The 24634-nt window shown below is 31.4% G+C and overlaps 5 protein-coding genes across 15 annotated transcripts; 3 read left to right on the forward strand and 2 right to left on the reverse strand.

The window, feature by feature from the left end:
• Window positions 1-1700: 1700 nt before the first annotated feature.
• Sec6 (Exocyst complex component Sec6) lies at window positions 1701-4250 on the reverse strand. Its single transcript, XM_011144017.3, has one exon. The coding sequence runs from the start codon at window positions 4096-4098 to the stop codon at window positions 1840-1842; it is 2259 nt and encodes a 752-aa protein (XP_011142319.1). The 5' UTR covers window positions 4099-4250; the 3' UTR covers window positions 1701-1839.
• A 783-nt stretch (window positions 4251-5033) lies between these two features.
• mRpL27 (mitochondrial ribosomal protein L27) lies at window positions 5034-6224 on the forward strand. Of its 2 annotated transcripts, none has more exons than XM_011144016.3 (4): window positions 5034-5239; window positions 5515-5620; window positions 5708-5877; window positions 5949-6224. In XM_011144016.3, exons 2-4 carry the CDS (start codon window positions 5539-5541, stop codon window positions 6150-6152), a joined length of 456 nt encoding a protein of 151 aa, XP_011142318.1. In that variant the 5' UTR covers window positions 5034-5239; window positions 5515-5538; the 3' UTR covers window positions 6153-6224. The 2 variants fall into 2 exon arrangements, with proteins under 2 accessions (XP_011142318.1, XP_011142316.1); XM_011144014.3 differs by having other exon boundaries at window positions 5045-5239; window positions 5705-5877.
• Window positions 6225-6538: 314 nt separating this feature from the next.
• Tsen34 (tRNA splicing endonuclease subunit 34) lies at window positions 6539-7895 on the reverse strand. The gene is made up of 5 exons (XM_011144027.3): window positions 7771-7895; window positions 7413-7684; window positions 7123-7333; window positions 6860-7021; window positions 6539-6790 (listed from the first exon to the last, which is right to left on the reverse strand). The coding sequence occupies exons 1-5, from the start codon at window positions 7829-7831 to the stop codon at window positions 6585-6587; spliced, it is 912 nt and encodes a 303-aa protein (XP_011142329.1). The 5' UTR covers window positions 7832-7895; the 3' UTR covers window positions 6539-6584.
• A 1702-nt stretch (window positions 7896-9597) lies between these two features.
• On the forward strand, window positions 9598-13116 carry Mtl (Rac family small GTPase Mtl). 7 transcript variants are annotated; one of them, XM_025302712.1, is made up of 5 exons: window positions 10064-10631; window positions 10695-10769; window positions 11029-11154; window positions 11666-12002; window positions 12095-13116. In XM_025302712.1, exons 3-5 carry the CDS (start codon window positions 11039-11041, stop codon window positions 12227-12229), a joined length of 588 nt encoding a protein of 195 aa, XP_025158497.1. In that variant the 5' UTR covers window positions 10064-10631; window positions 10695-10769; window positions 11029-11038; the 3' UTR covers window positions 12230-13116. The 7 variants fall into 7 exon arrangements, with proteins under 7 accessions (XP_011142314.1, XP_025158497.1, XP_025158498.1 ...); XM_025302713.1 differs by having other exon boundaries at window positions 10703-10769; XM_025302714.1 differs by having other exon boundaries at window positions 10064-10443; window positions 10519-10769.
• A 3788-nt stretch (window positions 13117-16904) lies between these two features.
• Window positions 16905-24125, forward strand: EMC1 (ER membrane protein complex subunit 1). Of its 4 annotated transcripts, XM_019842202.2 has the most exons (16): window positions 16905-17195; window positions 17339-17454; window positions 17771-17954; window positions 18198-18251; window positions 18549-18704; window positions 18797-19133; window positions 19218-19521; window positions 20022-20042; window positions 20691-20863; window positions 20963-21124; window positions 21235-21519; window positions 21598-21793; window positions 21886-22083; window positions 22165-22290; window positions 22407-22634; window positions 22716-24125. In XM_019842202.2, exons 1-16 carry the CDS (start codon window positions 17008-17010, stop codon window positions 22874-22876), a joined length of 2889 nt encoding a protein of 962 aa, XP_019697761.2. In that variant the 5' UTR covers window positions 16905-17007; the 3' UTR covers window positions 22877-24125. The 4 variants fall into 4 exon arrangements, with proteins under 4 accessions (XP_019697761.2, XP_019697763.2, XP_011142308.2 ...); XM_019842204.2 differs by lacking the exon at window positions 20022-20042 and having other exon boundaries at window positions 22716-24124; XM_011144006.3 differs by lacking the exon at window positions 18198-18251 and having other exon boundaries at window positions 22716-24124.
• Window positions 24126-24634: the final 509 nt, after the last annotated feature.

Raw genomic sequence — 24634 nt, forward strand, 5'->3', positions numbered from 1 at the left:
GACTCCACCCACGAGAGCGCATGGGGTTGAGGGTGAATTCACGAAGGGGTAGTAGGCGGCGCCAGACGAATCGACGACGCTGATTCGGTGCCGAGTTACCAGCGGCGACGCGCCGGCCAATCGACAATACGGAATTAGAGTAGCTGACGACGTTAACATCTGCCTTCCGGCGGCCGACGCTATTTACCAACGACACGCGGCTGCGTTGCTGCTTTTTCACGAGATTGGTATGGGTGTGAGTGTGAGTGAATAGGTAGGTGGAAGCTTACTGGTAAAAAGTGGGTGCCGGTGGGTAGAGGTAGGTGGTTAGATAGGAAGATAGGTGCGACTCAATCGATGACTGCATTTCTATAATCGAGGTTCCGGTAATCCATGTGACGATGGGATGGTTTTCTTAAAATAGTTGGCGAACTGTAAAATTTTAATCGACCCTTCGTCGACGTAGCTATTTGCCGTGATATAGAATTCTTGTCCTGAGAACCAAAAATGCTATTTTCTAAATTGCGTTTTAAGGAAAGTAACAGATGCGATTGTAACACGGGACTTCTCTCGAATATATATACGAAGCAATATCGATTAGGCCATTTTGTCGGTGTTCAATAATGACACGCCCCTCTTTACGAGCGAATTCGTCGTTTGTGAGACGCGCATGATGTTCGGATCGATCATGCTGTTTCTTCTTCACCTGACTTCCAAACTTAATCAGTCGGTAATTACACTTATCCTCGGTAAACGAAAGTTACCTGTAAATTTGTCAGCGTTATTATTTTGCTTTAAATTTGTTCATATGTATAGACTGAGATATTATAGTTAAAAAGTCCAGCCAAGCCCTAACATGTTTTTCTTCTATTCTAATCTCGTAAACTTTTAAGGGTATCATAGAGAAAGATGATAAATATGAACTGTTTCAGTGAGGTGGGATTATTACTGCAGATCGTTATATTGCCTGACAACTTTGTTTCAACGAAGAATTGCAGCAAAAATATTCATATATAGATAAAAGAAGATTGGTGAAATTGTTCATGACGATGCGAGGCCTTGCACTGCTCAACCGACCAAAGGTATATTATTGACACTTGGCTAGGAAGTGTTACTTCATCCAACGTATTCAACAAATTATTTCCTCTGAATATCATTGTGGTAGGTAGCATATTTTGCAAAATACACTTCCAACTAGTTAAAGGTATCTGAAAATAAATTAATAATTTTATCAAAGCAAGCAGATTTTGTAAAAATTTTTAATTTCTCTTCAATTTTGAAGTTGGTAAAAAGAAAGTAAAAATGAAAAATGACATTTTTTAAATAGAAGGTGGATTTTTTAATATATCCAATAATATTGCATTTTAATTTAATAAACGATTACGTCGCTTATTAAATTAAACATAAACAGAAGTAAATACTTATATTATTCTCATATATATATATATATATATATATATATATGTGTGTATATATATGTATGCATATATATATATGCATTTTTAATAATTATTTTAATATTGTTTATGCATACGTAGTTAAAATACCACCATATTTATATATGTATATGTATGTGTATATATATAATTTATAATTTAATAATATTCCCTATATAAATAAATGCACACCTATGTTGAACATAAATATAAATTTCCATGTTAATAAATTATGAGATCAATATAATATATATATATATATATAATTATATTAACTATCAAGAAATCTTTTTACGGCAGTACAAATATGTTGTTTTGCCTCTACTCTGTATATGTAAAAATATATTAATTTTCGATAATAATACTACATAGAGAAGCCGTTTGCATTTCTTATTTTTACATCGTAAAAATTCTTTCCCCAATCTCAAGGTTTCCAACCTAGAAAACTGTCCTGAATAACTATTTGCTTAAATATACTATTTGTGATTGATTGTCCGAGTTTTCGGTTTCGTTGAGCCTCCATGATGTAAGAAACCTTTTCTCGGGCTTCCGCTCGCGATATGTCGCCCCTCAGACCGAGTAACCTGATCAGATGATCTTCAGTCATATCAGGATACTTTTCAATCAGAGAATGCAAGTCGAGAGAAAGTATTTCCGAGTCTTCACAGCGCAACACCTCAGCAAGCCGCTTTATTATTTCGAACGGTGAATTGAAGTTGCCCACTTTTGGCGCAATCCTGTCAAAGAAGTTCTTTAGCTTGTCCGCCTCTGTCATTATCTTTGATGTGCAGGTCAAACATTCATCGTATGTCTTCAATGATATCTTCCTCTGCAGCATCGCGGATATATAACGCTTCGCGATCAGATTTTGTGCTTCGGTGATGACGTATTCAAAGTTTTTGGGACTTAGGTGATTGTAGTCCTGAAAGTAGTCCTCCAGAGTAACGCAGATTGTTTCCACTGGAATAGGCGATGACAACCACTTCGGTGTGATCAAATCTTGAAAATGTAGCTCCAAATCTAGAAAGGACTCTTGCAATAGGATAGCAGCAGCTTCATTTCTCAATTGCTGATAATTCGCCAAAAGATTCTCGAACTTTACAGTAGCATCACCGCTGGTGTTGGGCACCCAGTAAAGTTGTTTCATTTGCTGTGCCAATTCGGTGAATTGCACACAATTATTTACTATTGTGATCATATGATGAGTGAAATATGGTACTTGACTTCTGTCCTCGAAATGTTTGATCTTGAATTCTAATATTGCTTGTCTATATATAGATCCATATTTAGTTACTTGTTCGATACAGAGTACCAGTACTTCTGCTGTCAGATTAGGACTAATGGTTTTTGCAACTTGGAGATTTTGATCAATCATTTGAAATATAATGACTGGTGCTGCAGTATGATAAAACAGTTCTTGAGTGCTGCTTTCAGGTAGGATACCGCTCCTCCAGTCACACTTTTCTGTCTCCAATGTCTTCCTCATCCAGTCCTCGTAATTTTGACACATATTTCGTAAGTATTTCTCTTGAAGATCCTTTATCACCTCAGGATTAAGAAGCGGGCCGATATCGGATGTGTCAATATTCAATTCAGAATGTTGCATCAATTCTGGCCCTGTATAAGTATTCATAATCCATGCCAGCAGAGAAACATATTCATTTCCTTCCAGACCACTGGCAATTATATCTTTTAAATGCTGGGATAGACTGGTATGATACATTTTAACAAAAGTTCTTACTATATCATACCAGGGTGGGAAACAAGGCCTACATAGAGTTTTTACTACTCTTAGATCCTCAAGAATCAAGAGTCTTGTGAGTTCTAAATATCTTACTAACCACATCTTGTTATCTGCTCTCTCCTCCACATGGGTTCCTTCAATTCTATTAGCTACTGATTTCTCAAGTACCTTCATGGCCATATCCTTCCACCTCTTAGGCCTACCAGGTGGCATAAATCCACTTTGCTTATGTCTTTGAATAGCAAACTGATCAGCTTTTTCTTCTCTCTCTATAATTCTCAGAGGTGTTACAATAACAGTAGGCTCCTTCCGTACTGTGTTCAAAGTACGACTCAACACTAACCTTATCTGTTTTTCCATGAGTTGAGAAAGCATTTCCACATCCTCAAAATAAGCTTTTAACATAATTGTATCTGCTGGCGACTGGTTAGGTAACTTATGAAGTTCATATAGTAAGTCATCTCTAGAATTTTCAAGATCCATCAGACTCTGATGAGCATGCAGTAATTTACCTTCGTTTATCCATTGTTTTGTTTTCTCGACACTTTCAGGGACTGTAAATATGTGTTTTAAGTTCTCTTTGGCGATAACGTACTGAGAATGACGCATATTTTCCTCCTGTACTACTTGCAACCTTGAACTGATCTTCAGGACGGAACTGAATAGTTGATTAATATAATCCAGATCATCCTTGATGGTAGCGATACTTTCCAGAGAACTTTCTAGCTGCTCAAAGCCTACCCTGACTCCATCCAATTGACTTTTCATTGCAGTTTTAAGCATAGTCTCAACGGATGCCTTTTTTCTGCTTATTCTACGTTTATACATGTCAATTTTTTCCAATTGACCTGGTCGTTGCAAAAGATTCGTAACATACTTTGTGCCTCGAGCTATCGCTTCTTCTTCTAACTTTTGTAGATCCTCCATATTCGTCGTCATTTTTTATAATTACGTGATAATTAGTCAATTATCAAAATCTTAAAACTTTGTCTCGCTGAGGAAACTTTCTGCGAAAGACATTGAGGATCTGTTCTTTTTAGCTGCATTGCTAAACTGGTGCAATAAGTCGGAGTGAGAAAAAATATTTGCAGCCTCCTTATATCTATCTTTAGATGCTGCACGGATTATTTGTATTGGCTACAGACCATCTGAAGATAAACTTAAGGCAGCCTTAAATATAAGGCCTGATTATGAATACGGGAATAAGGCCGGGTCTATAATAGGTGTAGTAAGCTTTAAACCTTAAAAAATTGACTAACCTTATTCGATTATTCTTGTAAAAATCGACTAGGATTGGTTAATTTCTTAAGGCTTAAAGCTTACTACACCTATTGTAGACCCGGCCTAACCCGTATTCATAGTCAGGCCTAATGGCCATTCTACAATAAGCTATTAGTTATAATACATAAAAAAATAAACCAATCAAAATTCCCCAATCTAAATTCCCAATCAAAATTCCCCAAATAAATGAAGAATTTCGATTGGTTTATTTTCTTATGTTTTATAACTAAAGGCTCATCTACAATAGCTGTAAGAGTAAGGCTGTAAGGCTATAACGTAAGCTATCAGCGAATGAAAATATTTTATTTCGTGTCTTGCAACCTTACAGCCTTACTCTTACAGCTAATGTAGACGAGCCTTTAATAGCTTATTGTAGAATGGCCATAAGCGTGGTCTACAATGGCCGCAAGCAGTAAGAAGAAAGCATGAACAGTAAGAAATGGACCAACCACAGTTGATTATTTTTGTCATAATCGACTGTGATTGGTTTATTTCTTACCGCTTACGCTTACTTCTTACTGCTTACTGCCATTGTAGATGATGCTGTAGACCATGCTTGACGGTTGGATGTGGTTTTTGTAACTACGCATATTTTTTGATCATGGGGACTGCGCACGCGTTGTCCCTGTTTTTCTTTTATTTTCATACTATTAGAAAATGGCGTATGGACAAAGCTGAATGCAGTCCGGAGCCAGAAAAGAACTACTACTACTACTACCAGTATTACTATATCCAAGGGAATACGAACCATTAGGAGTGATAATCATTAAATAGTTTTTCGGCTGATCATTGATTCATTGTTCGTAAATTGCTCATCTCTTGGTCTGTTCTTTGTAGCTGCACTGTTGAACTGGTGCAATAAGTTAAAGTGAGACATATAAGTTTTCTCACTCTAGCTTATTGCACCAGTTCAGCAGTGCAGCTACAAAGAATAGACCATCTGTTTGTAATAATCTGACTATCAACCTACTTAACTTTAATTCTATTCTTTCGTACTATAGAATAAATTATTAAATTATTATTGATTTTCACATACTACTAAGTAAATAAATATATTTGCACATTTTATTACAGATATCTTTAAAAATATTTTGTCAAATGGCTTATTTGTGTGTGTCACAATTAACTTCTTACACAATGCAAAACATTCGACAAACTTTAACATCATACAACAGTTTAGGTTTGTTTGAATATATTATTAATGATTAACTGTATAATATACAAAATTGTTTATATATTAATGACAATGAATGTTTGTTATTAGTAGCAAAAATATGTGTCAGATATGCTTCCAAAAAGGCAAGTACTAGTACTAGGATCAAACCTGGACATCCTAGACCAAAACATAGAGGATGGAAAGTACAAGACGGACATAATGTACAGTCAAGCCATATATTAGTCACACAATTAAAAGCCAGGTTTCATCCAGGTCTTAATGCAAGTATTATTACATTGGTTGGTTATTTATTAGATAAGCTTAGTATTTCAAGTTTTTAATCACATAACAGGTTGGCTTTGGACAAAATGGAACTTTATATGCTATAGAACCTGGGAAAGTAATGATAACCTGTGAAAAAATTGATCCTAATTTCAAACATTTCTGGGCTAGGAAAGCTTATGCTGGTCGTGAGAATCAAGTTATATATAAGAAATACTTTAATGTTATTCCTGAACCACAACACAATCGATTTAAATTAATAAGTACATTATAAATAATCTTATAAGAATTATGTTAAAAGAATGCCTTAAGCTATAGTAGAGTAATAAATATATTGCTAATCATATCTTGCTGAAATTATAATTTTTTTTAATGTTAATCACCTTTTTTATGCTCATTATGCATAAAAATTTTTCTAACAGTTTTAATAGAAATACTTAATTATTGGACACAATTATATGAATATTCTTATATTCAGTGGTGATATAATGATGTACAGTAAGATTAGAAAATTTTAAATTGAGATGTAGTTTAAACTAACTTTGATGATGTGTACAAAACAAGATTATGAAGAAATACATATTACTAAGAATAATTACTTGTGGTAGAAACATGATTAAAAATATTAGCATATATATATATATATATATTAAATACTAGCATATATACATTATTTTTATCAAGCAATTGTACTTTCTTTATTATATCAACTATTTTCGAGTATGTTATTTTCTGCCCATTGTAAAGACTGATATTTTACTTTGTCTTTTTCTTTGCAATACATAGCAAATACTAATGTTTTTCGTACGTGACAACTAATTCTGCATTTTGCAATAAGTTCTATAACAGATATCTCTTCCTTTTCACATTGACATTGCACAATAAATTGTGAATGGAACATTATTGGATCACCTATATATAAATATAATATATTAATATTTAATGTAGTATATCACTTTTATAAGAAAAAAAAAATCATACCTGGATATACTAAAAAATCACCACCAAATTTATCACCACTACTAATATAATATCCTCTTTCATGAAGATCCTTGTATACTTTATACCTAATTAGCTGATCAGAAGTAAATGGATATTTCCATTGCACTGTTTCTATATCACAATGATTAAACCATGGATATGCTAAAAGGTATGTAAAATATCCAAATAAATTATATCAGATATACCACTATATTAAATTTATATATTTAAACATGATTGTACAATTAAATAATTTATATTACCTGTATGTGTTTGAATAAATGCTTCATTTTTAGTTAATTTAGGTAATTTAGCTAGTTCTTCTTCAAGCAAATCTTGAGTGTTAATTTTAATGCTGTCTAATGCTTCTTGTGTTTTTTTATCCAGCGTCTTTCTCATTTTCTTCTTATTTGTGTGCAAACCTAGCATTTTACGTTTCTTTCCTTCTACAATTTTGTCCATTAAGGTAGTTATCTAATAAAAAATTATATTATTCTATATAGTATATAAAATCTAAATATTTCTTATAATACAGATACACACTGGCTATTACCTGTTTTCTTCTGTTTTCTATGAGACATTCTGATTGTTGTGTAAATAATGTATTTCTATATTCTTCAAATTTTATACTTAATGATACAGTTGGTGGTTTTTCTAAACTACAACATTGTATCAAACAAGCAATATTTTTTTCAATCAAAAGTGTTACTTCTTCTGGTAGTAGAAGCAGTGGAAGGCCTAAAAATACTTCCTGCCTAGATAATTTTGGAAAGGATCCTATTAATTCACCAAGTATTCTGTGATCCCGTCGAAGTTTCAACCAATCTACAATAAAAAAAAATGAACTATATTGAATAAAACATTAATATTAACAGGTTAAATATATGTATACTTCCTCTTTAGTATATTACCATCAGCATTCCAAATAAAAACATTATTTTTTGAAAAAGCGAGATACATAATACTTGACATAATTATAATTCTTTCAGTTTATAATTGATACTTATGTCATTGACTAGATATTAATAAAGACCGTTGGTCTTATGAGATTCAGCGTATAGAGAAATCTCTTTTCTTCCTTTCTATAGCTGACTTTGAGGGAAGTGGATATCCCTATTCATTCATTGGGTGCATTCAGTACTACAACCGCTCACTTGCTTTTACATTTGATTGGTATATTCCTTTAGATTTAAAAATATACACCAATCAGATGCAAGAGCTCATTTAGCGCTCAGTGAGCGGTTGTAGTACTGAATGCACCTTTTGGCTGCGTTCCGATATTCACTGCCAGCACTGAAAATCTATAGTATTTGTGACACAAACTATGTATTTTCAGTACGAATAATCGATTGTGATTGGTCAGTTGCTTACGGCTTAAAGCATAAAGCGAGGTGTAGACCAACACTTAAAGAGCCATCTACAATGGCAGTAAGCAGTAAAAAATAAGCGAACAGTAAAGGCCTTTGCACGTAGAAAATCTGTAACTGCAACCGTAAGGTCGTAAGAAAACTGACCAATCACAGTCGATTATTCTTCTTGCACTAGAGGAATAATCGACTGAGATTGGTCAGTTTTTTTGCGGCCTTACGTTTATGGTTAAATTCTTCTACGTGCAATGGCCTTAAGAAATGGACCAACCACAGTTGATTATTCTTATCATAATCGACTGTGATTGGTTTATTTCTTACCGCTTACGCTTACTTCTTACTGCCATTGTAGACGAGCCTTAAGGCTCGTCTACAATAGCTGTAAGAATATGGGCCAGAGCATAGACTTCTGCATAACGCATAATACACAACGCATAAGAGAATCAACAAATCAGAGTTCTTCATTTCTGTCCTGAGGAGGGAAATGAAGAAAACTAATTGGTTTATTCTCTAATGCGTAAGGCTGTAACGTAAACTGTCAGCGAATGAAAATATTTCATTTTGTGTCTTGCAACCTTATAGCCTTAGGGCAAGAGCACAGGCTTTTGTATAAAGGCTCGTCTACAATAGCTGTAAGAGTAAGGCTGTAAAGCTAAGACTCCATGCATGCGGTGAGCTGCGGCAAACGGCTGCGGTGACCAATCAGGAGACAGACGCATGCCGGAGCTTGCCGCAACCGGACTTGTGCCTCCCTCCTGATTGGTCATCGCAGCATTTGCCGCAGCTCACCGCATGCATGGAGTCTTAGCTTAAGGCTGTAACGTAAGCTGTCAGCGAATGAAAATATTTCATTTCGTGTCTTGCAACCTTACAGCCTTATTCTTACAGCTAATGTAGACGAGCCTGAACGCATAATACACAACACATAAGAGAATCAACCAATCAGAGTTCTTCATTTCTGTCCTGAGGAGGGAAATGAAGAAAACTAATTGGTTTATTTTTTTATGTGTTATGTATTATACATTATGCAGAAGTCTGTGCTCTGGCCCTTACTCTTACAGCTAATGTAGACGAGCCTTTAAATATATTAGGGCTGCGTTCCGATATTCACTGCCAGCACTATAAATCTATAATATACGTGACAGAAACTATATATTTTCAGTACTGGAAGTGAATATTGGAACGCAGCCTATGTCTACGGGCCGGTTGTTCCAACTTCTTAGTAAGTTAACTGATAGTTAAATCATATGTTTGTCTTCGTTTTTCCTTCAACTTAGACAAAAACAGAGATATGATTTAACTATCAGTTAACTTACCATGAAGTTGGAACAATTGGCCCTATGGGTGTTACCCGAAGGTTTCTGAACGGCACAAGATGTATTTGAGTGCACTCGGTTGAAGTTTCCGAACGCAGCTTATCTAATAAGGGGTATATTTATCTTCTAAAAATTACTGAAAAACGAATCCTCTCATTGGTCGCAAAATTAATTAAAAAGAAAGCTGAGCCTTTTCTACCGCTGATTGGATAACAAGATTATTTTTTATAAAGTTTCAAGTGATTTGGTTAATTTATGCAATTTTGATATTACTTAGCATGATTTAATATTATTTAGCACAAAGATATTTAAAATTAAATGAAAGAGAATATGATGGAAATATAGGAAGATGAAAGCTTGTACAAGTAAGAAAAGCTTGATTTTTATAAATTAAATTATTTATTTCAAAAATGTATACATATATGCACATACACACACGTACATACACACACATATGGAATTGCTTGCTTTGATATAGGAAAGGGAAAATAATCTCTTCATTTTATTTATATATTTATCAGCACTTTATCCATATGCAATGAAACAAATGTTCATTCGGACTTTAATACGAAAATCGGATAAGAAACAAACGGATCTACACTGAAAACCTACTTTAACCTGACGAGATGTACAGTGTGCACCGTACATAGGGACGTAGCAGTCTATCACTTCTCCGAACAATAAGTTTCACGAAAAGAAGGGGAAGAAAGAGTGAGAGGTGATTGTCGAACATCTGTCACCAGGCGAATGCTAGCTCCGTTCAGTTCCAAAAACCGCGATACTGTCATGGCACCCGTTCTTCTGATTTTTTGAGGAGTACACATACACTGTACACGCGAATTCGCATCGTGTTGCATATACGGTGATTTTTGTATAAAACGAACCTTCACTCGTAGATTCGGTGAGTGTGATATCGTCAAACCGGCGTGAATTCTTGTTTACTTGTTACGCGTATGTGTTAAGTATGGTGTTCTAGGGCAAGCCCTTCAATTCGGCAAAAACGTTTATTGAAACAGCGTTAACGTCGAACTGTACGAATATTGAAATTATATGAAATCACGGAAGTGAGCCTTTTCTCCAAATCTATAGGTGTTTATACGAATGTTACGAATGATTGTATAACGAAAATTACGGAGATAATCTTTTTCATAGTGTTTTAGGAAAGTGAAATTGCTGTATGGTTAAGTTGAAGACTTAAGTGATAAAAAAGTTCTTCCTGATAAATACGTACGATCAGTATAAATATAAATTTAAAACGATTTCATTAAATGTAGTTTTCATCATTTGCTTTTACAATTTATGCTTATATTCTATTCACAATCCATTTACAAGTGTTATTTGGAGTTAAGTTTACAATATCAGTTGTTTTTATTTTGTTTATAAAATCAATACAATCTTATTGGAAAAGATGGTTTGAGAATACACACAATAGGTAATATATTATTAACTATTTATAATTATACTGATTATATTTATTTTTTATTAGATAATAAATCATGAGCTCTGGTAGACCAATAAAATGTGTGGTAGTAGGAGATGGAACAGTAGGAAAAACTTGCATGTTAATATCATATACAACAGATAGTTTTCCTGGAGAATATGTACCTACTGTGTAAGTATTATTACATACATATATATTTTTTACAATATTTTACAAGTTATATAATAACATCCGGATATATAATATTAGCTTCTTATAAAAGAATGTCTTATTTTTATAGTCCATATGTATTAAAGATATAACTTATGGCAAGGTTTATGCCTTAGTTTGTTTCTTAGACCAATCAAATGGAGTGGCTAATAATAGTATTAGAGTATGAGATGTCTGACTGCTGTGTACAGGAAGTAATTCATTTTAAGTCATCTTTTTATATCGTTTCCTGTTCTTTGCATCCTCACGAATCTATTTTTACTTAGCTTTATCAGCAATATATTTACTAATTTACGTGACTACAACCAAATTATGAATATGTTGATGAAAATAAGCAGTTAGTATCAACTTATTTTATAAATTCTAACTGATATCTTAAATAAAATGTACAATAAATAATATATGACAGACAAAATGTAAAAAGGAAATATAAATGTATAAAAGATATAGAATATATGTAATATTTCTTCAGATTTGACAACTATTCTGCACCCATGGTTGTTGATGGAATTCCAGTCAGTCTAGGATTATGGGACACAGCGGGTCAAGAAGATTATGACAGACTTCGTCCTCTCTCTTATCCTCAGACAGATGTATTTCTCATTTGTTTCTCAGTAACAAGTCCTTCATCATTCGAAAATGTAACCAGTAAATGGTATCCTGAAATAAAACATCACTGCCCAGATGCACCAATGATACTAGTTGGAACTAAAATAGACTTACGAGATGATCGTGAAACGCTTACTGCCTTAGCTGAGCAAGGTCTTAGTGCTATTAAGCGTGAACAAGGACAAAAACTGGCAAATAAAGTTTGTGGAAACATAATTTTTATACAGTAGTCCCTGGCATTTTTACATATCAAAATAATCTAGTGTAACAAATTGTATATCATATGTTACAGATTCGTGCAGTTAAGTACATGGAGTGCTCTGCTCTCACGCAACGTGGATTGAAGCAGGTATTCGATGAAGCAGTACGTGCTGTTCTGAGACCTGAGCCGCAGAAACGCCGACAAAGAAGATGCATTATGTTATAAACGATGGGAAGAATTGAAAGGAATCAGCATAGGTAAACACAGTATATAAAGCAAGAGATCAAAATGGACTTGATCATTGAATGCGAGGAAGAAATATGGATGTTTTAAAGAGAAAATAATAGCGCGTGCATTTTAACGAATTATTCTGGCAGCTATAGAATATACCGCATTACAGAAAGAGTACAATTTATAACTTCTTGGTCTCTCAGTGCGAGTCGTGATGCTGAATCGCGACTAGAAAGTTTAGACAACGAGAAAGTAAGAAAATAGAATAACTGTTTAACAGCATTTGCAGGAGGAAGTTTATTGCAAACTTGCAGATGTTTTACCTTAAACTTGTATTTATCACATTGCATGTTGATGAAAAGAAACGTGACCACGGTAACGTTCAGTCAATACTGTAATAGAAAATGATTTATGACACTTTTTTTTATATTTCACGAGACTTTGTTAATTAATATTGCAGTCCTGCAAATTGATGATAATACAGTGTAAATGTGCTGTGATGATTAAAAGCATTAAGTATCCAAAGCTTTACTTATCAGGGCTGCCAGATTTTCGACTTTTTACATTTATGGTATAGTAAGAACATTGATTTTAGTACATACAACGCGATAGCTATTATTAACAATCATACTGAGAGGTTTTACGTCATGTAAAACAACATTATAGAACTATTTAAACATACAGTGCCATAGCAACGAAAAATCAAATAAATGTCGCAAGCACATTTAATCAATCAGTTCTAGACAATATATGTGTACATTTTAATAAAAATTATTCTTGGGAATTATATATGTATGGAAATTTAAAAAAGAAATGTTTTATAAATATGGAAAATTGAAATTCATAATGTTTTACACAGAAGTAGTATGCCTTTTATCTTTCACTTTTAAAGTTATTTAATGTTTTTATTTTCAATATTTTCGATAAGAAATATATAATATGCATACAGAATACTGCCATAAAATAATATAACACAATAGTTTCATAATATTTCTCGTATTGTTAGAGAAGAATCGTAATGAGAATTACATGCAACAAATTTAATCGAAAGATATATCAGGTACCTTATTGTCTAGAATTGCAATATTCTTTTCAGACAGTGAAAGGAGTAATAATATGCTATGCTTATACATCAGTATTTTACTCTCATAAAACTCTAAAGATGAAGTATGTTTTTGTATGATTTTATTGATATATTTGAGTATAATTTTTTATTTATGAATATATTTTTGTTTGTGCTTGTAATAATTGCAATATTGTACAAGTTGTTGCATTGGTGCAATTTTACACACTATTGACATTCAGATATTATTCGGATTTTATATGTAAACCGAGCATCCTTTGCAAAAATAATAATCAAAAAAGTATATCAGTTGAATGACATGAAATGCCAGTGGCAAATATACAGTGATGCAAAGTCCACCTAAATTGAGATATAACAAATATATATAGCACAATGTATTTTCCTAAATATTACAATATATTTCACACTCTTCCATTTATTTGTATGAGAATTATTTACATATAAAAATTACAACAAACACTATATAGTATGATAATTTAGAAAAATAGATTAATCTTGTACAAATAAGTGATTTATTGCTATAAAGCTACTCATATCATTATCTCAAATTCATTATCTTATTAACCAATTAATTGTAATTACGGCTACTTTCTATTTCAATTCAGCTAAACAAAATGATCAGGTTTTATTGCCATAGATATTATATGCTCTCTAAGAATTCAATAGTAAGGTAGCGTGTGATAAATGGATATTATTCCCTACTTGTGATCATGCTATTTTTTATATTCAAAAGCTTAGGATAAAAGAGAAAGATAGGACCTTTGTGCCATATGTTTTTCATTTATGAAATATAAATATTAGATGCTATACTTTATATTTGACGAATAAATTCCTGAATAATTTTTAAACGAATATAAAAAACTTTTTATTATAATAGTTGAAAATTAGCAGCTATTTAAGAAAATGATTCTGTTTTATTAAGACAAAACAGTAACTATAGAAGGATAGAAGATTCTTTTTTTATAGTATACATTATTAGCATCACTTGATTGACAATGACACAAAGCCCGTAATTATTTAAATATGTTTGTTGATTAAAACTATTGCTTTATCCATTCTAGTGTTAAAGCTGTATAAGAAATGAGCATATGCAGATGATATTTCTGCTGTATATAATGTAGCACAGAAACATATTCTAAATCGGTCGAGCCTACGTCTTACCAAGATAAAGTTCAGTTTTCCTTATTCTTAACATTTTTTTTATATATGCGCCCAACAGGTCTTATCGTGAAATAAATCGATTGATAATTAAAATATAGACGAACCAATAGACATTATAATATATGTGCATTGTTCGAAATTTAATCTGGAATAGAACACAATTATTAATCCGATAATTATGTGTAATTCATCTCATAATATTTAATATTTTTACTTTCGCGAGGCTACAGTTCTGCGTTAATAACGTATATCTTAAATAATTGATCCAGTTTATTCCTTACTCTTTTCTTGTATTACAATCTAAGATAATTTAAATTTTTCCTATATAAATGTATACTTATATGTGTATAATAATGTATCAGTTATGCACAATAATATACCACAATTATGTATTTTAAAAAGTAAAATTATGCATAGTTATCATGCATCTTTTGTAAGTAGTGCATTTACTTTACAAAATTTAGGTACTTATCACATGTTAGTGCTTTTATATTGATACTGCCAATCTGCGAATCTGCTAGTAGCATTACGCTTTAACAGCAGTATTCGACAATTTTTATTTAGTCTGATCTCATATGTAGTTTTTGTATAAAGCATTTAACATTATACTTTTTTGGTTTTCGGTCTCACTCAGGTATAAAATAAAATTAATTATAGAAAATTTATAACACACAACTAATATAATAACAATAATATTTTACTAACAGGAATTGATTGACATCGGTATAGTATGTGTGTTGTCTCTATTTCTTAATGATGACCTATAATATATATATATATATATATGTGTGTATATATATATATATATATATCTGTAATAGTAATGTAATTTAAATTACACTACTTACAATTTCTGCATTTATATAATGAAGATTGTAAGATGCGAAATACTTTGTAATCTTTCCTCTTTTTTAACAAGATTATTGAAGAATGCTATAAACCAAAGTTATGTATTACGATTTAAGATAACATCTACATTTTTTATTATGGACTATTGCACATAAGTATACAAAGAATGAATGTACGAAATGTAAAAATATTCTAGTCACCATAAATCTGCTTCTAACGTTTATTTGTGTATGTGAATAATGCTCTGAAATTGCGAATAAGCAAGGTATAATCCTTAAATGGAGCAGTTTAAATGTGTGAATGAGTGGAAAAAGAAATGAAAATAAAAAGAAAAAGGGATTTGAAAGTAAAGATCTAACTTAATATTGTCAATTTAGGTAGAATGCAAGACAACTAAACGATGGGAGTAGAAATTCTGTAGAAATTACAAATGTATGTATATGTATTAGGATGTAACGTTAATTATGAGTAATTTATAAATATTTGTCTCTATTTTCATAAAATTTATTATTTATGGACTGAAAAAGCAGCATAAGAGGGCATAATATTATTTCTGCGACTATGTTAAATATATATGTTTACACATTTTATCAAAATACAGTACTTTTGTAAAATTACTTTATTTATTTTATGATTGAATTGTATTTACTTTATGATTGAAGAAAGAAACATACTGTTTCTTGCAAGAAATGTGTTTGTAACTGATGTATCTTTAGTGTTTAATGTGCTCTTTTGCTGCCGACATGATAGGAAAACAGTAAGAAATAGTGGCCTCTGAATTAAAATTTTGATTATCCCATTTTCTTATTAAAAAATCATAATTAACAATAATACTTACAATGTGAGTAACATGACTACATAAACGCATATTCTATATGGCACTAGGAAGCATTTATTTTTTATTTATATGTATTTTGAAAACAACTTTTTCAAATAAATAATATGATAAAATAACCACAAAAAAATATATATAGTGTAGTATATAAAAATAATTACCTATATATCTTGTTTTTTAAGAGATCTTTAAGAAAACCATTTTCTTCTTAATTTAGAATCAACATGTTTCTTTTATTATTATGCAAAGTTCATTAAATTGCTTCTCAATATTAAATTAAAAAAAAGTATAAGTATACATAAATATGTAATATTAGAAGCATAGAAACCCTTACTTATTAACTCATTAACTAGTTAAGATTTTTGCTTGTGTGTGCTTATTGACATCTTTTACTTATATGTCTTTTATATACAACTTTTTGCAATAAGAAATTTTTAATGCATCTTCAGTTCTTGTTTATATTAAATATTGTAAAAATTTAATAGTTCTTAAACCAATCAATATTTTCCAATCTTGATAAATCATTAAGAAGGCACTCGAAGTATCGTGAGCCGGTCCTGGAATAATCATATATTAGAGACGAAGTCAGCTTGCTGCATGTCACCTGCTCCGTCTCTCCATCTATCCTTATCTATTACTACGTCATACGAAGGGAGGAAATATACGAATGGCGACCATGGAGGTGTGATAGATATATATATATATATATATATATATATATATGTCTATGTATGTATGCATTACTATGATATAGTATCGGCGGTGTTCAGCGACCGCGCTGTGTCGTACACACGAGGTATTGTGTAAGGATAAAACGCGGTGTAAAGACTATCGCGTAAGTGAATGCGCTGCGATACCTTCGCTATTATCGTGGCGCTTATTATCACTATGGCCCCGTTCGCGTGGACATTCCGAGGTAATATCAACCGATTTCTCACCGACATGCAGATCTTGCAGTGTCTCATCATACTAGTTAGTTTCTTCAATCTCTCTCTGTGCCTGTACGAGGATCAAGTCGGCAAATTCGATTGGTAAATAACGCCCCCCGAGGCAACCTCTAAATAATATAGACATGCTTTGCTCGCTTAGCAGTGCTTCACAAATTTATGTATGTAACATTGCAATAACAGGCCTGAGAGACTGATCTATTAATCGCACTTGCGAATCATTTCAGGAGGCAGAATTATGTTGGCAAAATTAAATTTGCCAGCTTCGACACAGTGTCCACGGCGAAAAAAATTATCGTTGCCACCGAGGAGAATGTTATTGCAGCGCTTAATCTGAAGTCTGGTGAGTGAAATATCAGTTTACATCTTGTATTTTATACATCGTTTCTGCTTTGTGTGAGGTATATTATACTTTACTTCTTACGGTTTCCGATAATTTTAAATTTTTACATATTTTTTTGTTAATATTACATAAATAATAATAGTGCATATATACAATAATAATAGTAAGTAATAATAATAGTACATAAATAATAAGTTGCAGATTAATATTACATCTATAAAATAAGTTATTTTATATTTATCTAAAAAGAGAGATAACTTAATTATTAATTTATTGATTTGATATAGATATATTAATAAGTTTTACAATATAACAGGTCAAATATTATGGAGGCGAGTGTTAGAGAAAGGTTATGGTGGTCGTATTAGAACTTTGGGAGGTGTTTCGGATGGAGATCTTATATCTGTAAGTGGGGGTGTTCCAGCCATCGTTCGTGCTTGGGATTTAGCAACTGGACATATACTTAATGAATGGCCAATAGCTGAACAAAATACCGATAGGTTTGTGCAAAATAAAAGTTATTATGACAATATTATTCTATATATTCCGCTTATAGAATAATATTACGTGTAAGTACCATCTTCTATATTTTTAATAACAAGGTGACTTGTTAAGTAAAAGAGATATATAATATGTGACAATATATATACAAAACAAGATACAGTGTACATCTGCTAAAATTTTTGAAACTAAAAGATAAAAATAATTGCTTGAAGATAAAATATAATCCATTGCTTTTACAGACATGAGTCTCCGTTTATGTCGTTTTCTACATTGGGCTTATATTCTGCTGACAGGTTTCATTTACCTTTATTCAAAGCACGATTGATAATATGTCTGTACACTTAATACTACACACTTGTATATATTAATTTATGTTGTAAATTGTTGTTTAATCTAGTGTTCCAGATTTCTGTTAATATAATTATTATGTTAAGTAATATATGCAAAGTGAGAAATATAATCAATTTTTTCCCCTGTTATAGAAAATTGAAATTTTATATAATGTTGACCATAAAATTGTGAAAGTTGTGCTTTAATATGTTATATTTCTTTCTGTAGCACAGATATTGAGAAATTTTATTTGTTTTCAGAATAAAGGACGTAAAATGGCACATTAAAGATGGAACATTGCACCATATATTACCTATTTATAATAGTGGAGTTGAAGTAACATCTTATGATAGCAAGACTGGAGAAAAATTGAAAACTCGGAGAGTTTCTGCACCATTCATAAACCAAGAAACAGAGTAAGTTCAGATTTAGATTATTTCCTTTTTCGTTGTCTGCCATAATAGTTATTGCAGTATTATATAAAATTGATCTATCCTGATTTATTCAGATGTGTTCTAGCAGCTCCATATTTGGCATGTTTAAAAGGGGACAGTTCTTTAGCTATAGTATTCTTAGTACACTTATTCGATACTAATGCACAGCCACAGTCAGTTACAATAAATACAATATTTGGGGCTGGTGCGCAAGGGCCATATAAACTAGAATCTGTACTTGGAGAAGAGCCTGTAATTTCAATTAATGCTGATAACGACCAAAGAAAACGGATACTAGTTATTGGAGAACATCCAATTCCTATACAAAGAGACATCGCTGGTGATGCAACACTTTATGTAGTTTCTGTCGATAACGAGAAAATACTTTTGGAAACAACATATAAAAACGGAGTAAATATCAAAGCATATGTTCTCATTTGTGCCTAAAGAAATTTATTGACATAAACTAACTATAGGTTTTCTACTTATTTCTAGAGGGTAGAAATAATGGCTACAAATCTCTTGTCTTCTACACTTCTACCTGATTTATCAGTTACATTCACTCATGCTTCTATACAATCGCCAGCCATAATGGCATCTGTTTGTCCGCATCAAACGAAAGGAATAATGTGTCGTCACTTATTATCCTCGCAAGATCATAGTGTTGCGTTATTGCAACATAACAAAGTGGTATGGACGAGGGAAGAAGCACTTGCTAGCATCGTAGCCGTCGAAATTATAGAATTACCTATGTCTGATGGAGATCAGGCTATCGAAACAGAATTTGATCAGAAAGAGAGTGAGTAAACTTATGATATTACTGTATGCGTAGACAATTATAGCCTTAATCAGGTGAAAGTCATACTTCTTTATTCTTTCTTTATTACAATTGGTAAAATGTAATACATTATATGCAACTTATATAACAAACAGACATAATATGAACAGTTCATTTTATGAATGTGTAAAATAGTACAGAGGAAATAAAATAATGTGTGTATGATCAAATATAACAAATAAATATGATAAATATAAAATATATAACATTAGTATTGTCATAATATATTTAAATTCTATAAATTCTATAATTATATTTCAAGAAAATATTGTTATTATAATTTATCTCGACTCCGAAGTATTAGGTTCAATATTATCTAAAAAGAAAAACATTGTGAGAAGCTTGCTATTTTAATTAATAACACTTTCGAGAAACAACACTGTTTACTGGCAATTCACAATTTTCAATAACAATTTACCTGTTATATTAATTAACTTTCTTTTGTGAATGGCTGCTGGCAGGTATTGATGTAGACAGTTCATGTAAGTAGTAGAGCAGGAAAGCTGATTTTAATGCAATATTTTGTCTTATTGCTACTTACAAACCTACATTTGCATGGTGTAATTTTATGTAAAAATTCTTCAAGATATTAAACGAAAGAAATGTATAGGATGTATATGTACTATTATATATGTGTAATTATTTAGCATATAATACTTTTTAAAGTATTATAAAAATATATTATTATCTGCATGATATTGCAAAAAATAAGATATCTAAATTGAATATTTCTCATTATTCAGTTTAAATATAATACAGTATAATAAATATCAGAAGTACATAATATAGTGATTTCATTGATATATAAAAGCATGAAAAATTTTACGTAATATGCAAACCTGTGTATCTGTGTGCGTGTGTGTATGTATGCGCGCGCGCATGTATGTATGTGTGTAGTTATTAAGCTTTGCTAAGGAAATTTTATAATATAATTAAATCGTTTGATAAATGATACCTGCTATTATTTTGCTATTTTTTGTGATATCCTCTAATTTTTAATATCATCTTGTTAGCTGAATCATCCAATCCATAGATCTTAATAGAATGATAATTTCAATTATATCATATAATTAATAGAATAATTATTTCAGTTATATGTTCTTTAACTTTGCCATGTTATTTTTAAACAGGGGACTTGTTAAGCATGGTATTTAGAAGAATTACTTCTCAGATCAATCAAGCAAGAGCATTCTTTCATACAATACTGGATTTGGTGCCTCAGCAATCCAATCAACGTACTGACTTAGTGCGAGATAAATTTGGTTTGCATAAAATGATCATAGCAGTTACATCAGCTGGAAAAGTATGTATATAATATGATTATGTATATAATATGATTATAATATGATTATATCGAAGGATATTTGTCTTTATGAATTATTATATTTTTAATTGTCTATAGTTGTATGGTATTGAAACCAGAAAAGGTGAAATTATCTGGCAGTTGAGATTATTTAATATCCGAGGTTTCACAAAAGTATCTAACACGATGGTACTGTATGTTCAAAGAGGTAGCAGACATTTTCCTCACCCACCGCAATGTGCATTGTTAGCAGAAGACAAGGTATTGTGCACATTTGTATGTTACATTTAATAATAATAACTATTTATTGCTATTTATTTTTATATTTGCATGGTTACTTCATGTCCGATATTGTTCTCTCATTATAATAGGAAAGTGGGGAAGGTCTCATATATACTTTTAACCCAATTATCGGACAACCATTGGATGGGTTAATAAAGCTTGGGTATAAAATAAAGCAATCTATGTTATTGCACGTAGCAACTGATGATTTCCTGCGTGGTATTCTTGTTCTTGACGCACGTGATAAAGTTCATGTTTATCCTAACAGTGCAACTGCAGTTGCTGCTACACTTGGAAAAAGTACATACCTTTTTACAGCTGATCAGACAAGTGGAATATTATCCGGATTTTCTCTCTCATATAGCACGACTCAGGTTCGTTCTATAGATATATACATATCTAGCATGTTATTATATTAATAACCACTGATTGCTTTAATGGTTGTATTGTAGGAATTGATCGCTCATAAAGTATGGGAATTATTATTGTCACTAAGGAACCAAAGAATAACGCAAGTTGTAGCAAAAAATCCAATAGAACGTGTCCATTCCCAAGGAAGAGTCTTGAGTGATAGATCAGTATTGTATAAATACATTAATCCTAATTTAATAGCTATAGTGACAGAAGGCATAGGACATGCTCATAAAAGTAAGTATATTTGCGAACTGTTGCTGTTGTGCAATTTAATCAATACTGTGTTCATCAGAAAATACTTTTTTTATTGTACTTTTATTTTGTAGATACGCTTAATTTGTATCTGTTAGACGTAGTATCTGGAGCTATGATTTTTTCCATCACGCACAAAAGAGTACGTGGTCCAATTCATATTGTACATTCAGAAAATTGGCTAATATACAGTTATTTCAATGAGAAAGGACGCAGAACAGAAATTGCCACGTTAGAGCTATATGAAGGAAAAATACAGAGTAACACCACAGGTAAAAGCAGTCGTTAATTTTCGATCGATGTATATAAGTTTTGACTGTTGATTATATAATTACAATTATGGGATATTTTAGTGTTCTCCTCTTTAGCGACAACAAAATTGCCAATTGTAGAGAGACAAGCTTTTATTTTTCCGGCATCTATAGAATATATGCAGGAAACAATTACTGAAAAGGGTATTACTAGCAAACATATAATAGGTATGTGAATGTATGATTAGTTAATCAAAAGGGAAAATATTAATCTCGGTTATCTGTATGTTTAATATGGCATGTGATAAGTTGTGATTAATTAATTTACATATTTCTATTTTCAGTTGCTTTAGCCAATGGTGGAATATTAGAGTTGCCGTGGATGATGGTAGATCCACGACGGCCTATTAATCCTGAAGTGCGAGAGGAAGGAGTAATACCGTACATGCCCGAAATTCCAATTCATATGGATGCTATTATCAATTATAATCAAAGCGTTTCTAGGGTTTTGGGTATTCATACTAGTCCCAGTGGCCTTGAAAGTACTTGCTTAGTTTTTGTACATGGTCTTGGTGAGTATGGCCATTATATAATCAATTCTAAAAACACTTTTAATGTATAAATGAACAGAATAACAATTATTGTATTTGCAGATTTGTTTTACACGAGAGTAGCACCATCTAAAACGTTTGACGTTCTAAAAGAAGACTTTGATTATTATCTTATTGTGATAGTACTTGCGGCGCTGTTGATCTCATCGTACATCACTAAAAAATTAGCATCCCAAAAAGCTCAAAAGCAAGCGTGGAAATGATGTCTCGCTTTTCTAGAAAATCGTTATGTAATATGTATGAATCTGTTCACTATAGGCAAGAATTTTTGCTAAGATAACTTGTAAAATATACTGTTTTATAAATAGCTAATTTTAACACAAAGTAAATGCTAATACTTTGTTATCTTACCTAAAAATTTCTTAAGTAATCTTAAATCCCCTAAATGAAAAGACGTACATAGGATATATATTTTATCCTTTTAGTGGTACAGAACGCACATGTGCGATAGATAGTATTTTTAAATCCTTTAAAATGTGCTAATCAATGTATGACAAAAGTGGACCATGATCATTGATTATTATTAAACCATGTGGAAATAACTGATAACGTGCTCAAAATATTGCTTCTTTGTTAATTGTATGAAACTTTGTGCAAATGAAGTAAAATCATTTCATATGATACTTATGCATTTGCAATATAAATCAAAGCGAAAATTAGCAATTTGTCAGATATAAATATGGAAAATACTATGTACGATCCTTAATGCATTTTACAATGGAAATATTGAAATGTTAGTGCACATGATATTAAACAGCACTGAAAGCAAACATTTGCTTATTATATAAAAAAAAAGTGTGATTGTGTCATATATGATAAACCAATTTTTAGACATTTATAATTTATTTGCTTATGAAATATTATCTTCGAGAAACTCTGAAGAGCAGTATATTTTACATCTTTCTATGTACCTATAGTTTATTATTCTTTAACATACCATGTATAAGAAGTGTATGCACTTATACACTTATATTCCAGATTTCTTGCAAAATCTCAGCTCAATTTTGCAAACAAACAAGTTTCCTTAATATCATCGTTTATAATGCTTGCGAGGAATGTTACATATGAAAAAAAATACAATTTTTAAATAATTCTTTATTATAAAACACAGAATTTTCCTTAAGTTTCCTTAGTTTTTGAAAAATTTAATAATCTTGGTTTATATATTTGATTTATCGGTGAGCTGATATTTCCAATTTTAGAAATAAAAATATTCTACTGGCATATAATAAAAACAGAAAATATATAAATTATGTTGAAAAATAAGTTTATTACCTTTATGACGTGCATTTTTATTCATTTTTTTTTTAAAGTAGCATCTGTCATGCAACTGCCATACAATGCTAATATTGCAAAAGCTTTATTTCGTAAAAACTATAATTTAATTAATCTTGCTATATTTGCTGAAAATTTTTTATAGTCTTAGAATCAAACATACACAAACCTATTCATAAATTATAGAAAATAAAATAAAATTTATATTTTTTTGAAGATGCAGCAACAATATGAATAAAAAATTATATCACAAGCAGAAGATATAAAAAGTAAATATATATTATTAAACATAATATAATACACATTCTTTTATAATTTATCGCTTTGTAGATAATGGAAAAAGTATAATTACACATAAATTGATTGTACAAATATATGTGAAAAATAATTATAAAATCTGTTAGAATTATATACAAATAAATGTCTGCCATAGAAAAAATTTTATTTTTTTCTAAAATATATATCTGTATATACAGGGTGGTTGATTATAAGTTGCCAACCCGAAATGTGAAGGTAGATTGGGTTAAGATAAACATAAAAGTCCCATACCGTTTTGCGAGATTCGCAATAATTATCGAGTTGTTAATGACAAAAATCTGAGGAATGGGAGCGCGCCGACATAGATGATTGGAGAAGCGATGCAGCTACTCAGACCACAGCGCGGCCCACTCGACCTAGCAACTATT

The sequence above is a fragment of the Harpegnathos saltator genome, unplaced genomic scaffold, assembly GCF_003227715.2.
Source record: "Harpegnathos saltator strain DR-91 unplaced genomic scaffold, Hsal_v8.6 scaffold51, whole genome shotgun sequence".
Taxonomy (NCBI): Eukaryota; Metazoa; Arthropoda; class Insecta; order Hymenoptera; family Formicidae; genus Harpegnathos; species Harpegnathos saltator.

Bases quoted from the DNA above. Each gene is read 5' to 3' on its own strand.
- Sec6 (XM_011144017.3), bottom strand. From the start codon at position 4,098: ATGACGACGAATATGGAGGATCTACAAAAGTTAGAAGAAGAAGCGATA.
- mRpL27 (XM_011144014.3), top strand. From the start codon at position 5,539: ATGGCTTATTTGTGTGTGTCACAATTAACTTCTTACACAATGCAAAAC. The intron at 5,621-5,704 runs GTTTGTTTGAAT...GTTTGTTATTAG, and splicing joins AACATCATACAACAGTTTAG to TAGCAAAAATATGTGTCAGA. The intron at 5,878-5,948 runs GCAAGTATTATT...ATCACATAACAG, and splicing joins GGTTTCATCCAGGTCTTAAT to GTTGGCTTTGGACAAAATGG.
- Tsen34 (XM_011144027.3), bottom strand. From the start codon at position 7,831: ATGTCAAGTATTATGTATCTCGCTTTTTCAAAAAATAATGTTTTTATT. The intron at 7,334-7,412 runs GTAATAGCCAGT...ATTTTTTATTAG, and splicing joins TAGAAAACAGAAGAAAACAG to ATAACTACCTTAATGGACAA. The intron at 6,791-6,859 runs GTATGATTTTTT...ATTTATATATAG, and splicing joins TGATTTTTTAGTATATCCAG to GTGATCCAATAATGTTCCAT.
- Mtl (XM_011144012.3), top strand. From the start codon at position 11,039: ATGAGCTCTGGTAGACCAATAAAATGTGTGGTAGTAGGAGATGGAACA. The intron at 11,155-11,665 runs GTAAGTATTATT...ATATTTCTTCAG, and splicing joins GGAGAATATGTACCTACTGT to ATTTGACAACTATTCTGCAC. The intron at 12,003-12,094 runs GTTTGTGGAAAC...CATATGTTACAG, and splicing joins GACAAAAACTGGCAAATAAA to ATTCGTGCAGTTAAGTACAT.
- EMC1 (XM_019842202.2), top strand. From the start codon at position 17,008: ATGCGCTGCGATACCTTCGCTATTATCGTGGCGCTTATTATCACTATG. The intron at 19,134-19,217 runs GTAAATATCAAA...ACTTATTTCTAG, and splicing joins AAACAACATATAAAAACGGA to AGGGTAGAAATAATGGCTAC. The intron at 20,043-20,690 runs GTAAGTAGTAGA...ATTTTTAAACAG, and splicing joins TATTGATGTAGACAGTTCAT to GGGACTTGTTAAGCATGGTA.